The 17,456-nt window shown below is 48.6% G+C and overlaps 1 protein-coding gene across 1 annotated transcript; it reads right to left on the reverse strand.

Moving 5' to 3' along the window:
- Nucleotides 1-375: 375 nt before the first annotated feature.
- PTPN22 (protein tyrosine phosphatase non-receptor type 22) lies at nucleotides 376-17,128 on the reverse strand. Its single transcript, XM_061363072.1, has 21 exons — nucleotides 16,910-17,128; nucleotides 14,233-14,341; nucleotides 13,877-13,953; nucleotides 12,866-12,961; nucleotides 12,374-12,412; nucleotides 11,988-12,059; nucleotides 11,838-11,897; nucleotides 11,307-11,449; nucleotides 10,773-10,839; nucleotides 9,865-9,942; nucleotides 8,851-8,943; nucleotides 7,420-7,496; nucleotides 5,862-6,622; nucleotides 4,779-4,871; nucleotides 4,506-4,636; nucleotides 3,956-3,983; nucleotides 3,495-3,575; nucleotides 3,001-3,101; nucleotides 2,342-2,372; nucleotides 1,549-1,626; nucleotides 376-887 (listed from the first exon to the last, which is right to left on the reverse strand). Exons 1-21 carry the CDS (start codon nucleotides 16,994-16,996, stop codon nucleotides 823-825), a joined length of 2,367 nt encoding a protein of 788 aa, XP_061219056.1. The 5' UTR covers nucleotides 16,997-17,128; the 3' UTR covers nucleotides 376-822.
- Between the last annotated feature and the right edge of the window lie 328 nt (nucleotides 17,129-17,456).

A 17,456-nucleotide genomic window follows, 5' to 3' on the forward strand; every position in this document is an offset into this window, starting at 1 on the left:
ACCGGGAAATAAAGGGTTAACATTGTGCCTGCTTGCTGAAGCAGTCGCTGTGCCTGGTGAGGCAGAACCGTAGGAGTCAAAGTTGTTTGAACGTGTCCACATCTTTTTTTGTATAGCAGGGACCACAACTGAAGACAGTTTTCCAAGTAGGTTTTTTCCCTTTAATTAAAAAAAAAAAAAATGAAATCCTCTTTTTTCTTCTTTCTATAGAAAAATAATCATACCAAGTCATTTTCCAGACAGCAGGGGCAGTTTGGTCAGGGAATTCTGCAGCCTGGTACACTGGTTTACTTTATGATCGATTGGCATCTTGGTCTTACTGACCAAATACCTAGATAAATTATCTGATTTGCTCAGGTGAAAAAAGAACTGAAATCAGAGATGCTCATCCTTGTCACTCCAAGTGATGTAAACATTTAAGGAATTTGACTCCTTAAGTGTCTTTCATTAAGGTAAACCTTCACACATGAGTGAAGTCAGGCAGATGCTGTGTCTGCACCTTCCAGAGTCTCATTCTGCATTGGTCCAACCTGTTGGCCTTCCATATCATTCAGGAGTCTTCACTAGATCCTATCACCAGACTGCTCTGCTGGTTTAGAAAGCTCAAATCCATCCTTTTGCAGAGAATACATTCCGAAACACAGCAAAAAAATTATCCCTCCTTAGCATAAAATGTTCTGGTTTTCATTTCCATCCTGCTATAAATTAACTGAAAGTGCAGTCCTGCTGGTACTTTCATGTTCTTCTTTACTTCAGAACTTTAGTTAATGAGCGAGGAAGTAGTGCTTTACAAATCTGTAACACCAAATCTGTTAAATGTACCTAAATATCCCATGCTGGTGGTGGATTTCTTGGTCCTTTAGGTTTTGAAAATCGGTTTGCAAAGCCTAGGAAAGAGACATTTTTCTTTAATGCAACAAAATCTGTATGGTATAGAATTTGATTATGTAATTCCTTAATAACACGGTACTTGAAAATACTTGTAATTTCAGTTCTTTCCTAAACTTTAATACATATTTATGAGTGTGTGTGTATATATATATAACACATGGTAGACAAGCAACATCCTGTAGTTGTAAGTCAAATGATGCCAAAAATGTCTATCAGAAAATACCATCATTATAGCATGAATCTCAAGGTAACTAGATTTTATGCACAATCAAATATTTGCTCTCTAGTAGATTTTCAAATGGAAAATGGTATTTCTCCTATGCCATATTACACAAGGGAGCAGCCTAATGGCAATGCTATAGCTTTGTGTTTGTCTTCTGCTGTCTCTGTTGCCACATAAAAGCTTTCAGATACAGGGGAGCCAAATCCATGCTTCAGCCTCCTCACACACCAAGAAACATTTGTCAGAGTAGGTTTGTGTTTCCCATCCTTATGTGTTCATTAAACAGCTTGCAAATGAAGTTGTAAATGTGTACAAAATAACAAGCAGTACTTGCAGTGTTCCTCAGTTGGTAGCGTACTGCCTGGGACCTGCATTTAGGTTCTCATAAAACAGGCACTTCCTACACACAAAAAAATACAAAGAGAAGAACATACCAAAGTTGAGGAAGGACCTGGAATTGTTTGATGGGGCAGAATCTGGTGCTCTTGTCAGTGAAGATGAACTACAGATGCCTAGAAATGAAAAACCAAGCTGAAGCGGTTTGTCACTGGGGTAACACCCTGAAGAGCTGGACTCTGACACAGCTATGGGAAAACACGTACTGCCATAGGCACGATGGCACCAGGCATAGATGATTTTCCAGCATGAGACAAAATTAAAGTACTTTCCACACTAGCAGAGCCTGAGTACCACACGGTTTTAACAACATTATTTGCTTGTAGCAGGGAGCAAGTGTACTGCTGCAGAGCAATCCACTGGGAAACTGTTTGCTCAGTGCTTTAAGCAGCTTGAACAATCCTATTTTCAAGCCAAGCATTATCATTTTAGATCAAAGGGAACCTAATGAGGAACTCCTCCAAATAGGTTGGGCAGAGCCCAGGATGGGGCTCACATTCCCACAGTACCCCTGTCCTCTGGTTTTGGGGTATTTGTCCCACAACACTGTCTTGAATGACAAGAGGAATTTGATAATTTAGGTACACTGGAGCTGTCCCCAAGGTATCCAAAGGGCATTACAAGGGCACCCTTAGGATGCTCCTAGAGCATCTATTGCTATACAGATATGATGGTACTCAGCTGGCCAGCTCCGCATCCTACTCCGAAGCAGGCAGGCATGCAGCGTTTCACACTGCACAAGTTCAGGTTCCCGAAAGTTCAGTCCCATCTATTTCCTTATTTAGTTGCTTAAAGTCATCAGGAAGATGCACATTATCCTGAAAAACTTACTCTTCCTCATGTTTTTCAGTATTTTCAAGCTCTGTGAAAAAAATAAGAAAAAAAGCAAAAGAAGGCTTGATGGAAAAAAATGTAGCAAGCAATAGGTCAGCTACTATGATAAAGAGAATTTACTGATAAACACACACGTATCACATCTCATAGAAAGTATTGTGCCAGCAGCTGAGACTGAAGGGCAGACTTCTGCCATTCACTTTGGCTCTTTTCCAGCCATCCTGAATGTCATCAGTTTGTAGTCTTCTTGCTGTTTCCTCAGCTATAACATCCCCAAGTACAATTGCTCGTGAGGATAATTAACTAGGGCCACAAGAGGAGACTGCTGATGAGCAGACTCATGTAGGACACACTCAGACTCCACTCGAGCAACCTTTTTCCCAGAGAAACTGGTGCTTCAGGTGGACACAGCACCAAGGAATAACCCTTTGCATTGGCATGGCTGCGTTGCTCTGTTCCTACTGTAGGCAGTGGGGTTTATTGCAGGTTCTACTGCAGACTGGTTTTAGCAGTCTGGTTTCCTTGCCATAAACAAGGGGGTCTCAAAGCAGGCAATTTGCACAAGGTTAGCATTGAGAAAGTAGCAGTAGCTGTGGCTAGAATGATCTCTTCTCACCCTCTCCATTTGCAATAGCTTTGTCTTGTCTTGTTTTTACCTTGCTTCTCCTGAAGCAGTTAGACTTTTTTGATGATGTTATGGCAGCGTTGCTCTCCAAGCCCTCGGGACACATAGAATTTCTTGCAGCAGGCTGCAGACCTGGGTACACACATAAGAACTTTCTCAGTGGTCTTTCATGAATCCTTCTGCCTTTCTTGTTGCTTTTCATTTCCTCTAATGCAGCAGTTATAAACATTTCCAGCAGGTCGCCTAGTTCATTGAATCCCAGAGTGGTTTGGGTTGTAAAGGACCTTAATGCTCATCCAGTTCCAACCCCCTGCCATGGGCAGCGAGCGACACCTTCCACTAGAGCAGGGTGCCCCGGTTGCATTTATTTTCTCTGTATCTGCTGAACTCTCCTGCAGTCGAGTCCTGAAGCACTACTGTTGGTAATGCTCTGAACAAAGGGGCCACGATCTCCTCAGCTATCTACAGGTTTAGGTGTACGTGTAAGATCTTGGTTACGTGCTGAGAAAAGAACTTGTCACTCACTTGCAGCATCAGCAAGAACAGATGAGTTCGGGGTTCTTTCAGGAAGCGGGGGAGGAGAGCTAGAGCAATCCCAGGTTGTCTCTGAGAAAGCAAAGATAAAAGAGCTGGTTGCCTAGCTTTAAATATACACATATCTCAGTTCACTGAGAGGCCCTCAGCATCGCAGTCATCTCAAAGGAAACACACAACAGGCAGCAAATGACATGACAATCCTCAGCCTGAGGGTCCGTGAGGAACACCACGGTGCACAGGGAGAGGTGAGAGCTGATTAGGAAATAAAACCCTACCCATTCCTTTGGTTGTAGAGCTGTCTAGTTCTGTCTAAAGTTATTTAGTTGCAGAACTATTTAGCAACACAAATTTTCCATTGACTGAGCACAAATCCTAAAGACTAAATACGCTAAAGCAGTACAAAGCAGACCTTACTTCAAAGATAGCTTATCCCAGCATTAAAGTTATACCTGTTTGTGGGCTCCGAAGCTTCACACCCTGGAAACAAAAAACAGGGAAAGTATTTATAATTCCCACAACCAAATGTCATTCTCTTGCAAGCAGGCAAGCCAGAGAAGACAAGGAAATGATGTTATGTGCAAACACCCTCCCACACACACCTCCATACTCATGTAATGGAAGATAGACTTACGCCTTATTGTTTCACTTTAACAAAGCTATAATTGAAGCTATGATCAAAGATGCTTTAATTTGGTTCAGCTCCTGCCTGTTCCCCAGGGCAGTGTAAACCTCAGTGGATCACTAACTTCCTGTCAGCATTATAATCTAAACGAGTGACAGCATGTACGGGATTTAAGACCCCAAACGATAATGTTTGGAGTAAAATAGGTGTTAGTAAGGAGAAGCCTAACTGAGACCACGTCTTCTTTTCAGTCCTGAGCCCTGAAATAATATATGGAAGGTACACAGGGCTAAAAGTAGGGTCTTGCAGAAGGAAACACAAGAAGGAAATCAGCATAGTGATAGTGCTAGAGAAGAAGTAGAAAGCCACTTTTGTACCTTACATGGTCTCAGTCTCACTGAGTCATCGAACACCTCTGAGTGAGACTTGCTGCTCTGCTCCAGAGAGGTTCCTATATGTGTATCTCTGGCTGGAAGCTGAGAATCAGAGGTTGCCAGAGGAAACTGTCCTAGAAGCAATAGAACACAAGAGAGGTCGTTTCCCACTCCAAGCAGCCAGGGCAAAGGCACTGCCAGATGCTACAGTACCAAATAAAGAATGGAAGAGCCCTCAGAGCCCTTCTTAGCCCCTGCTTTTTTAAATGCACTTACCAGAGTCACTGGCCACGATAAAGGACTCGGGGGTTCGCTCAGGCAGGGGTGGAGGATCGTCATCATCATCATCATCATCATCTGGCTCTGGCGCTGTGGGTGATCAGAGAGATAGGGACATGCATGGTACAGCACAGCAGCAGAACTACAGACCTTTGGAGGCTCAGAGCTGGCTGCCCTTGCCCAACCACACACCAGAGGTGGTGGTGAAACACCTCTGAACTGCAGTTAAAGATCCAAATAGCCCTTGGCACCAATTCACCTGCCACTAGCTACATGGCCCTAAGGGCAGGCTTCCAGCAGTGTTGCCTGCAGAATTCCCATTGCACAGAGCCCAGAACACAGCCAAGCCCACAGCTGGCAGTACCTTTGCTGCTTGGCTTGTGCTGCAACTCCCATAACTTCCCAGGTCTTGAGCATCTAGATAAGGAGCACACTGTTGTGACACTGAGTGCTAAATGGCCTGAGTAGGACAAACCTGAGCAGATGCCAAAGCTGTGGAGAGTGGGAAATATCCAACTGGGCCAGGACTAAAAAGACCAAAGAATAATTAATTTTACCTTCTACATACTTCAGGTCATGGTTTTAAGGCTACAGAACGGGGCAAAAAACTGATGTTAAAGTCCTGGTTCTCTCAGCATCAGTGGGATGTCAGCATCCCGCTGCACAACACTACAGGAAGGAGTGGGTTTTGAGCTGGAAAGTAGATCCTCAGGGAAAACCATTTCTGGGAGCTTTCTGAACATTCCTTGCAGCACTCTTGTTTTAAAGACTGGTTGGCCCCAATCCCTGCCTGCCTTTGAGGGCTGTACCAAAGTTGACAGAGTCTGGAGCAGCTGGGTAATGCAAACCCCCAAATCAGGCTGTTCTGAAAGTGTTGGTTTGTTTTTACAGGAAGAATTTAAGGCAGGAAGAAACAAGTGTGAGGATGAAACCAGTTGCTCCCTCAGCTCCCATGGGAATGCAGTCCTGAGGAACAGCTACAGCCCTGCCTGGACACCAAAAGCCAACATTCGCCACCCCCTTCTGTACACCACAACCCAGAGGAACCAAGCCCGGTTCATCACGTGCCACAGCACTTACTCAAGGAGGATATCCTCTCGTCCTGCAGCAGGGGAGTGTGGTGGGATGCAGATCTGGATGGTAGGGAGCTGGCCACAGCAGGCTGCGGTGGAGCACTCACAGCACAAGGAAGGAGAAGTGCATCCTGGCTTTCCACAGAGCACTCAGCAAACACCAGGGACGTGGGCTCTTCTGGAGAGAGTGAAGAGAAGTAAGGGTCTTCTGCTGAGCAGAAGCAAGAGTGAGGACGTTGCCCATGCTCCCTGTGCTTTGGAGGGCCATACGCTTCTTGTCTCAAGTGGTTCAGCTCAACAGGGGAAAATCCATCCTGCTTCTTCATCTGGAAGCTTGAGGAACAGGCATTGGGCAACTGTGAACTCAAACCAGGCTTTGCATCCCCTCTGTCCCATTCCCAGCCTTCTCCCTGCTGTGCCAGCACAAAAGGGGTCGATGCAGCCCATGTCAGAGGTGCCCTGCTGTGAGGTCTTCTCCTGCCTGCTCCCGTTGGCTCCAGGTTGAGAAGCAGCTGCTCAGGAGAGATGTGTTTGAAATCCAAACTGTGGTGTTTCTGAAAAGCACCCCCAGTGCCCCACTTCTCAGCGATTGCTGCCTTCCTGCAGGTGATGCAGTTCAAAGTGCCGAAGGAGATGGCTTGTCTGATGGGAGGGACTCCACATGCAGAGCTCTTGTGTACTCCTGTGGCAGGCAATGATGTCAGGGATGCTTTGCTTTGTACCACTGGGGGAAGGCGCTGATGCACATCTTGCTTCTCTTGCTCTGAACTGCAACAAAGCACCGTGATGTGGAGTCAAAGCCATCTAGTACTCAGAAACCTCTGTTAGCTTATTAACAAGGCCCCACAACATTGCTCCTAAGATCAGATCTGGCCCCCAGGAATGTAGAGCCCAGCTCAGCCTGAAGCAAGGAGTGCAGGGAAGGACCCTAGTGCCCCATTTGAACACCATTAAATGGTGAACAGAGAAGGCCCCTTTATGGAGGTAAACTATACCAAACCCCAAAGTTATTTACGGAAAGCAGACACTGCAAACCAAACCATGCCTGCAGGAAGATCCTGTCACCCTCTGAAGCTGCCCATGATGGCAAATGGGACTCCTCAGGCTTCCTATTGCTACAGCAAGAGGCACTGGAGCAGCCCGTGCAGATGAAAGATGGGACCAATCTAGGAGCACAGCTCCAGGCAGAGGGCTGAGATGAACCAGCACTAGGGTGTTTCCATGTGTGTGAGCCTTTTTATGCTGCTCTGCAAGGTGCTTTCAGTTCATATGTAGGAAAACCATGAAACACGTGCAAGGGCAGAAGAGCAATACCCAGGATGGCATGCAGGGAAGAGACTGGGACTCGGTCTTGGAGACACATCAGTCAGAAGAGCAGGAATTACATTAGGAACAAACATGAGAGTCAAAGTAGGACTCAAGGGAGGCTGCAGACCCTGCTGACAGCTGAAATGCAGCATTCAAAGAGAACTGTGTCACAAAACACACATTCAAAAGTGCCCTTCCTGAAATCCTGTGGGTGACTGAAAACACCAACCCAGGGGGTACGTGTGCTATGGCCTTACCAGGTTAATAAACTCAGGGAATAAATATCTTCCACTGGACTCAGAAGTGGCTTGGCTGCAGGATGCTTTGCTTGGACCTAGTGAAAGAAAAGGTTAGGAAAGAAGAGTGAGGAAGAAAAATGCAAAGAACACAAACAGCCTATTTCAGGACCTGGAATTTGGGCCAACTACTTTCAGTTATTAATGCAGTTTGGAAATGACAAACACCAACTTGAAAACACCAACTTGGAGCTGAAAATTGGGGGCAGGACCTCCTGAACAGCAGTATCCATCGGCACCTTTTGAAGGGAGAGCCCATTAAGCTGTCCAACTACCCATCTGTTCCCGACACCTGCAAACAGCCTGCACAGACCACTCTGCCTGCTGGACCCCCCCAGTCTGGGTAGTTGGGCTCTGGTTTCGTTTGTGACACTTCACGTTGTGCTCATCCCCTCTGCTCTGAAAAGTGCTTTCAGAGGGCCATGAGGTTTAGGCAGGGAAGAGGTCTGGCCAGGAGCTACAAAATCACATCTAGACTTGAACCATTTCCTGCCTTTTATGTCAATGTGGTCTTGCATCTCCTTTGCTTCCAGACTGTTCACAACTCATAGAAAGAGGCGCTTCACAGCTCTTTCCACATGCAGCTCTGGCTTGGAACATCCTGCACATCGTCTGGCAAAACTAAGGCACAAGTCCCATAGCAGGATCCTATTCCCAATCCTTTAGACAAAAGCCTCTGACAAAACAAGCTAACTGTAATCCTTAGCCTTTGCAATGCATTTTCTTCAGCCAGCTTGCAAACAGCTACCCAGGAAAGGAAAGGTTTGAGGGAAACAACAAAAGCAAAGCAAAGCTTAACCGTGGATGTTTTGGATGTTCCTGTTCATGTGCAGCTTCATACCAAGCCCCTGTTGTTTTTCCTTGGAGGTGTATCAGATGTGAAAGGCTTTGACATGGTTTTCACAAGACATTTTAGCCTTCTCTCTCCCACAGAGAGGCTGCAATGACAACTGCCTCACTCACATACCCCAGTGCTGCAGGTTAATACTCCTAGCCATACCACCTCGTGCACCCAAGCTCCCAACCTAGACTGAAAGTCATCCTGTCACATGCAAGCACTCCATGAAAACAAGTCTCTCACTGGCACGTCTGCATGGAAATCAGCTGCTGCTGTAGAAAGCTGGTGCTTCCTATTCACTCATTACATTAAATATACATCTACAGAAAATGGGCTTGAGACAGAAGGAAATGTAGCTCTTGCTTGAGGCTAAATCCTGTGATAAGCATCGCTCCTTCAGGGAAACAGCTGGATTCTCATGTGCTAACTTGAAAACAGACTCAGTTTGGGCATCAAGGAGAGCAGAAAACATTCCAGCTCCGCAGGGGAGACCTCTGCAGAAGGCATCAAGGTTAGAACTGGTGTGCCTGAGGCGCAGTCCTGGGGACTCTTACCTGGGAAGCAGCAGAGTCTTCCTGGGCATCGAGTGCTTCAATCTGCCTTTTGAAGAGCTCAATCACCGCATCATAAACCAGCTCATACTGCTCCTGTGTTCCAGACAGATAAACCACACATGAGAGCCAGCATCTGCAGCACTCCACTGGTCACCTGGTACCCAAATCAAGCAGCAGCCCCTGAGACAAGCTGCCACTTCCCAGTCCATCAATAAGGTAAATTCTCAGAAGGCGTAGAAGCCACAGCTTTCACAGGGTTCAGACTGAAGCCCTTGGGGGTTTTTGGGTGCACAAGCAATGCTGGTCTGCATTGAGCTTCCTCTCAGCTTCTCAGCTGAGTTCCCACTCAGTTGCCTGGCCAGCCCCTAGTTTCACAGCATTCACATTTGATAAATCAGCCTGCAAGCATTAAGCTCCAGCTGTGAACAGGGAAATGCTCAGCTGCCAAATTAGTTTCTGCCAAATCTATCTGCTGTTCAGAAAAAGGACCTTGCAGAACATCTGCCCACTCTGGTCCCCAGCAGCACAACCGCTCTGTGTTTCATAGAATCACATAGAATCACAGAATAGTTAGGGTTGGAAAGGACCTTAAGATCATCCAGTTCCAACCCCCATGCCATGGGCAGGGACACCTCACACTAAACCATGGCACCCAAGGCTCTGTCCAACCTGGCCTTGAACACCACCAGGGATGGAGCATTCACCACTTCTTCAGGCACCCTGTGCCAGTGCCTCAGTAACCTCACAGGAAAGAGCTTCTTCCTTATCTCCAATCTCAACTTCCCCTGTTTCAGTTTGAACCCATCACCCCTTGTCCTATCCCTACAGTCCCTAATGAAGAGCCCCTCTCCATCATCCTTGTAGCCCCCTTCAGACACTGGAAGCTGCTCTGAGGTCTCCACGCAGCTTCTCTTCTCCAGGCTGAGCAGTCCTCATTGCGGACCCTCCTGGTGAACAACTGCGGTCCCAGTATGGACACCTGAGATCCCAGTAGGTGACATTTCCCAGGCATACCTTGGTCTGCACTATGGAAGGCCTTTGTGTGCGCATTTCCTGGATCAGGCTAAAAACACTGAAGTTCACTGGAAGGATCTTGCAAGAAAGATAAAAGACACAAACATACAGACAGGTTCAATTGCAAGCTTCCACACCATGAGGCAGTTTAGGGAAGTGTCCACAATCCAGGGCTGCCATTGCAGAAGGTTTTAACCAAAGACCTGCTTGAAGTGCTGTTTTTCCATTAGGAACCAGCTTCCCTCCTCCCTCCTGCCTTGCACTCCACAGTAAATACACTTTTGATACCAACATTGGTAACAGCTGTGAATAGCATGGAAGACAAGACACTGATTTCCCAGCTCAGTGGGTTCAGGGTTGCTATATCACAGAGAGCAGCCTCTCCTCTGCATCCCAGCAGCCTGCTGCATGGACAGGGATTACTTCACATCCATTTTTACTGAAGAGGCAGAGTAAAGCAAGGTTTTAGTTTGGAAATGCTGGATTTCTGATGCTTAAGTGCAGGGAGACAAATGCAGCCAGTATCTTGAACACCGAAGGCCAGCACAGAGCCATGCTCCAGTGATCTAAAGGTCCTGCCAGAAGGCACAATGGAGTGTTGCCCCATCAGTACAAGCATCAGGGACTACTCCCATTGGGGTGGTGAAGAGAGCAATAGCAATGGACTGATGCAGAGCCTAGAGAGAAGCAGCACAAACTGGGAATGGGACATCACCGGTTTGACCACTGCCATTCTCCAGTCAGGCTGCAGGGAGTTTGCATTGGTGGCTGTCATCTGAAATACATCTGCATGCATTCAGAGGGGGTGAGAGGGAGACTGAGGGGAGAGAGGAGGCGAGGAGGAGGCAGAGATGGAGCGCTGCTGCAGGCGGATGCTGTAGGGAGGCACAGACCAGGCTGACACTCACCCTGTCCCTCAGCAGCTTCTGGGTGTAGTCGATTGCACAGATGACTCCTGTTCTCCCGCAGCCTGCACTGCAATGACAGTGACAGCAGGGTTGCTGGCAGAGCTCAGAGGGTGCCATGCTCTGTTTGCTGACAAGATCCACAGCCTCCTGTGACCCTCCCATCCCACACTGCAGGGGGTGCAGACCTTCACGACAGCCCTGTGCAGCTTCATCCACCTCATGTACGGCTCTGCTGCAGGTGGGAAGGCGCATCCCATGCTCCTGCAAACAGGCTCTGTGGTAGGGCATGGACATGCCCAGTGTTGATGGTCTCTTAACTACACATGCTATTGCTGGCCTGCTGCTACCCATCTCCTTTCCTGCCACTCAGCTGTGTTAGCTGTCCTCAGAGGACACCTTTACCCTAGGACTCCCTACAAGAGGAGCCTGGTGCAGGCTTGCACCCACTTCCACCCTCCCTGTGGCCACTTAAGAAGAAAGAGCATAGAGAACTGAGGTCTTGCAGTGCTTCCCTACCAGTGACCACTCACCCACCTGCAGTGGATGCAGATGGGGACACTGTCACCTGGCTGGTAGCAGCGAATGTCGCCAATGAGCTCCAGGATGGGGTCAATGGATGAGGGCACATTGTGGTCAGGCCAGTTTTTATAGTGGAACTGGTAGACTGTGCGGATTTCCTGCAAGAGAAGAGTAACAAGGGATGGGACAAGAGGAACCGGCCTCAAGCTGCACCAGGGCAGGTTTAGATGGAGCTGAGGAACAATTCCTGCCCCAGAGGGTGCTCAGGCATTGGAACAGGCTGCCCAGGGCAGGGCTGCAGGCACCATCCCTGCAAGTGTTCACACCCCCTCAGTGCCATGGGTTAGGGGTGGCCTTGGCAGTGCTGGGAGCTGTTGGACCCGATGAGCTGAAAGGGCTTTTCCAGCCTGTCCATTCTATGACTCTAGGAGCACTGGTAAGGTCTGGAGCCACCCTGTGCCAGCAAGGGGATGCTGCCGTGGCTCCCCTTGGCTCAGACCAGGATGTCAGCACGGGCAGGGTTAGCTGATGCCCTCTCCTCCTTACCTCATTCAGGGTCACCTTTAACCTCCTAATCACATACTCATTTCTCTTCTCTTCAGCTTCCTGCAGAACAAGCTGGAGTCACGTTTTCTGCAGATGACACAGGTTTCCAGCACATCGCTGTGACACGGTGCTGGTGGCACCTGTACTCACACAGGCAATGGAGAAAGGACCGCACTGCAAGGGAGAGCCGTCCACCTCTGCCCAGTACCGCTCGCATTTCTTCTGTGGTGAGAAGCAGGAGGTATTTGGTTATTCACCACCAGCCCACCCACACCATCTCCTGTCTCACTCTGCAGGACAAAAGCTGCCCTGGGAGGCTCTTGCTGCAGCCTCCCCTTCCCTGGAGCCATCACTGCTGCTTTTTCCCTTCCAAAGAGGCCAGCTGCACTACTGGGAATGGTTAAGAATCTGCAGCTGGACACTCAGGAAACATCAAGCAGAAACTTGCTGTTGCTAACAAGGTTTATTACAAGTTGCATCTCCCCACCCTGCCCTGGCACTGTCACGGCATAGGCCATCTCTGACACGTTACTCACCTTTCCCATTTCAAACTCCATACAAGCCATGACCACAATCTGCAGAAAGAAGATTCATTAGAAAAGCCTGAACCCAAGTTTCTTATCCAGGCAGCAAAATCCAGCTCATCACTTGTGGGTGCTTAGCAGCAGTGAGGTTCTGTGGGCTGCCCTTCCCAGAGACCTGGGAAATCAGACCTGGGGCATCATCCACAGCCTGGGTGCAAGGACCTTTCCCACTCAGAGCCCGAGTGCAGACAGCCATAAGCAGATTCCTGCCTCAGCATGTGTGGAGGGGGCTCATGGGAAGGATGTGGGGCACACATTACAACACCTGGAGTAAAACCCTGACTCTCCCACTATCTGCTTAGGCAAAAAGGTCTTTGGGATGGACAACTTTTCATAAAAAATACCAAAAAACATTAAAAAAAATACACCCCCAAAACCAAGCAAAAGACCCCCCAAAAAACCACACTCACACACACACAAAAGGCATCTAAATCTGCACCTTACCAGGACTTCATACTCCCAAATCATCCTCCAAAAGTCAATGACAGTAGTGGAGAGGGGACCCTGCGTTGCAATGTAAGCTCTTGGCCCATAGACGCCCTAAAACAGCATTCAAATCAGACATGGAGACATCTTTCTAGAGTCCACTAGCAGAAATAAAGTCATTCTTCTTTCTGAATCTTATTTCTACGCAAGGAGCCCATTCATCATTTAGAAGGGCTTTTATATAGTTCAATTTTAGGCAGCTACATTAAATGAAGCAACCAGAAACCAATGGTGTGTGAACCTCCCCAAGCCAGGAAACTGGTTTGAGGTGGGATCCGCTCCCAGAGCCACCAGTTCTTGCAGTGTATTTGGGAGCTTGATGGTGGTGTTACCACATGTGCTCTGGCTCTGCAGTGTGCAGCTTGACATATCTGTGGCTGTTGGCCAGAGAACAAACCATGATCCCCATGTGAAGATCTGCTCTTCTGCACACAGTGCCCTTGGTCAGAATGGTGGAGAATGAAGGAAACCTCCTGTCTATCAGAGAGGGATCATGAGTGCAGGAAGAGTCCCAAAACACATGGAGCTGCTGATGGAGAGCCAGCCTGCACTGACCTACGCTGTTGCTTGCTGCTGAAGTGGGTCTCAGCCCTGCTTCAGTGCAAGGCTTCCTGCCTGTGCACTGGTTTCAGGCAAGGTGACTCTGGCCACAGGCAGTTTTGCACCAAAGGCAGTAACAGCAGCAAGGAAGCCAGGGCTGTGAACCACAAACTGTTCCACCACCTGCCCTGTGGTCCCTTGCCTGCCCTCCCCACGCATCCCTTGCTCTGTAGCCTATGGCCTCTATGCTGCAAGGGGTGCGTTTGAAGGGCTCACTCATTGTCCACATCAGTTATCCCTCAACACAGAACAGAAACTGCTGCATGGTCCTTTCCATCTCCACACCGGACCTGGCACAGCTCAGCCAGGCAGCACTAACAGCTGCTATTAACACCTCTGCACAGCAAAGCACCATGAACGTAGCAATACCTTGATGAAGTTGGCATTGATGTAATGAGAATCTGTATCGGAGGTAATCAGGGACAGCTCCACTCTGCTGTGGTCAACTGCAAGGCACAAAAGCAGAAGCAGCAGCAATTACTGTTCGTCTCTCATGGCAGCTGAGCTCCTCAGACTGCAGCAAAAGGTGCTTTGGAGGAGCACGTACATCAGAGAGCTCATCCCAGAGCAGCTGATGCCTCCTCCTGCGTGGAATTGCCACTAATTTAAGGCCAACTGACAGCCAGATACATGCTCCCATATGAGCAACTGTGCAGGCAGCTGGAGGATGAGAAGTGTTGAGCTAGGAATATAAAAAGGCTGAATAGGAACATACTCCAACCTACAGGGTAAGATATCCTTGTATCTGTTCTTCTTGATGTTCTCTGGTTGCTCAGATGCTGCTGTAGGGTAGATTTTATCTGATCTGTACTTTGTTGACTGCCTTTTCAGCTTCTGTGATGAAAGAAGGGAACAAATTACAGCAGATGTGCTACGTACAACACACTACTCGAGCGTACAGGGGTCAGGTTCAGTGACACAAAGCAAGTGTGCACCATTAATTCTTTCCTAAGTGGCTTTTCACAAGGTACTCAGAGCAAAAATAGAGACAGAAGCCACCGGAGAGTCCCAGCACAGGCTTCTGAGCAATGGAAATAGTGTGCTGAGGCAGTGCCTACATGAGGCTCAGGCACGTAGGCTTCAGGAGTGAAATAATGATGCATTTATCCAGCACATAAAGCATCGCCCTCACAAATAAGTGAGACACAGGGGAATCGTTCTCAGTATAAATGGCACCCAGGTAAGAGGAGTAGCAATGTTAAACCACCTTTAACAAATGGTATCAGAAAAGACACATAAATCAAAGGATTTTTCTGTCTTTGGTGAAGATGCTCCTGTGTAGCTGCAAGCAGCAATGCTCAAGCTACTAAAGAGCACAGAGCAAAGCAGCTATGGACACTGATGGAAAAGAAACAAGGAGTCCTAGGATAGACCTTTAGGGGTACGAATCCCCCATCTCTTTCATTTCCAAGGTACTGCTGCAGTGCTTTTGGAGAGTTCAAGCATCTTTTTATCCTGCCAAAGCATAGACTTTGATTTCACTGGCATCAGCTTCTAAATAAGGCACTGTTTGTTAGCAGCAACTTCAAAAGCACCATCCGTGCTGTGTTTTTTCTTTCATAATATTCTGTCTACCTCACCACTTTCCTTGTCACCAAGGGGTGCTTTTGATTTACAACCAAGGGATGTTTCTCTAATTGGTGTCTCTATAACTATAGGGCAAATCTCCCTTTCCCACCACCCAGTTGGGAAAAGCAAGTCATTGCCACTGCCTGTTAAGGCTTTTGTGCTTGCAAAAGTGGTAGCAGCTCAGGTCACCCTGGGGAGATCTCTTCCCAGTACAAGGGGAAATGCAGCCTTGACTATTCCCACCTTCCTTTCTGGTCAGGAAACTAGCTGTACATGTGCCTGCTAGAGCTAGCCCATGCCTGAGGGCCTCCAGTCTGCACAGCACAGCCCTAAGCACAGCAGCAAGAGGGGGAAATTCAGCAGCCTGTGACCACACTTTGTTCCATGGAACAACAGCCTGTCATTGCAAGCTCACATGAACCACTTCCCTCCAACCCAGGCACCTGGAAACCAAGCACTAAGCTTTTCCCAAGTATCTGAAGTGCCAGCCTTCGCTGCTATGACAAAGCAGGGCTGGATCTTGTGAGATCTAAGTAACCCCTGCACCTTCCCCAGGGAGCACTGCCTGATGCAGCCCTTGTCAGTGGGGCAGCTCGGAGCCAGTGGTTATTCTGGTGGTTGAGGCAGCTCAGGTCTTACAAATAGCCCAGTTTTACCCTTCCCTACATCTGCAATGCCTTTGCTTGTCAGAGCAGCTCAGCCAGCCTGCCAGAACAGCCTTCCTCCAACAGCCAGCACCAGTCACCAGCTTTAACTGGGGGCCAGTGGTTTGCCACCCACAGATGTCAGAGAGCTCACAGATCAGCGCACTGCATCGATCTCAGCCAGCTGGACACTGCAGAATGCAGGGGAGGGTGAGAACCATCGGCATTTTGTGCTAGGTTTGCACTAAGGGAACAAGGAGTCAGTTTCCTTAGAGGGGCACTGGTGGATGCCAAGCACATGCACCCATTGAGGATGCATGCATGAGCCCTGCCACACAGCCAGCGCAGCGCTGGGGAAACAGCCCATCCAGGGCCTCAGGTCGCTGCCTACTCGTGCCTTAACCAAAGCATCCAGGACCAGTGAGAGGTGGAACAACCCCAGGTCCACAGGGTGCTCCTCTGAACACCCGCTGCTCTCTGCAGGTGGCACAGATGAAAGGAAAAAGGGAAAAGCTACAAGTGTGAGCTGGAGATCCCCGACAGGAACAGGGGTATCACAGATTGCAGTGGGGAGAAGGGGCAGTGTCCCGAGGATGGAGCCAGGCTCTTCTCAGTGGCAAACAACGATAGGACAAGGGGTAATGGGTACAAACTGGAACACAAGAGGTTCCACTTAAACTTGAGAAGAAACTTCTTCTCAGTGAGGGTGATAGAACACTGGAACAGGCTGCCCAGGGGGGTTGTGGAGTCTCCTTCTCTGGAGACATTCAAAACCCACCTGGACACGTTCCTGTGTAACCTTATCTAGGTGTTCCTGCTCCGGCAGGGGGATTGGACTGGATGAGCTTTTGAGGTCCCTTCCAATCTCTAACATACTGGGATACTGTGATACCTCCCTATTCCTCACTATATCCCCAGTTCCACTACCAGGCAAAGTGAAACTGTCCTGAGCAGCACATTCACAAGGGAGAAAACAGGAAGCACTCAGGTAATCATGTAAAAAACATTCAATTACTCACATGTCTTTACATTCCTTCACCCCACTTACCTCCCGTGTCTCTTTGTGCTGCGGAATTCATAGAAACCTTATTGTCACTTGTAAATCACACCCCTGCTTGAGCAGCGGTCCCCTTTGGAGCAGTTCCCTTTAGAACCAATGGAAACAAACCTGTCCCTGAGGTGAACTCACCAAAAACTCCTCGGCAAACTTCTCTCGGTCGAGCTTCTTGCTTTGTGCCCTTTCCAGGTGTTGCAGCACAATCTCCCTTTGGTCCATGTTGCCGGAGACTGAGCACGACCGGGCTGCCCCAGCTGGGAACAGGCATGTCAAGAGTGCGCGGCAGCGGAAAGCACCAGCCCGGAGAGCCCTGGTGGCAGGCTGTGGTTTACCAACTTCATCACAAGGCTGAAGGGAAATTAGTACGTAAGAGATCGGGGCCAAATAGCAAAGAGCAACACACAACCTGGGGCCCTCCTTTTAAAAGCAGACGTGCTTCATGTGAGCATCACAGCAAGGAGCTGTGCCACTAAAGTGGTCAGATGATGGAGACCAGAGCCAGGCACCCCAGCATCCGAGTTCTCTAAGGACCACGTCCAGCCATCCAGGCCCTGGGGTCTGCGCTTCACTGCCAGGCAGCTGGGGAAAAGGCTTCAGAATTAGAACATGCTGCAACAAGAAGAGTCCCCAAACCAGCATGCAAAATCCCCTTCACACTTCTGAATTACCCTGCTTTCCA

The sequence above is a fragment of the Neopsephotus bourkii genome, unplaced genomic scaffold (assembly GCF_033783945.1).
Source record: "Neopsephotus bourkii isolate Nb327-2 ecotype Australia unplaced genomic scaffold, CSIRO-AGI_Nbou_v1 NB_1139, whole genome shotgun sequence".
Taxonomy (NCBI): domain Eukaryota; kingdom Metazoa; phylum Chordata; class Aves; order Psittaciformes; family Psittacidae; genus Neopsephotus; species Neopsephotus bourkii.

Coding starts and splice junctions, on each gene's coding strand:
- PTPN22 (XM_061363072.1), bottom strand. CDS start 16,996: ATGGACCAAAGGGAGATTGTGCTGCAACACCTGGAAAGGGCACAAAGC. Junction 1,627..2,341: donor ACTGAAAAACATGAGGAAGA/GTAAGTTTTTCA, acceptor TTTCATTTCTAG/GCATCTGTAGTTCATCTTCA. Junction 888..1,548: donor CAGGTCCTTCCTCAACTTTG/GTATGTTCTTCT, acceptor TCTCTTTCCTAG/GCTTTGCAAACCGATTTTCA.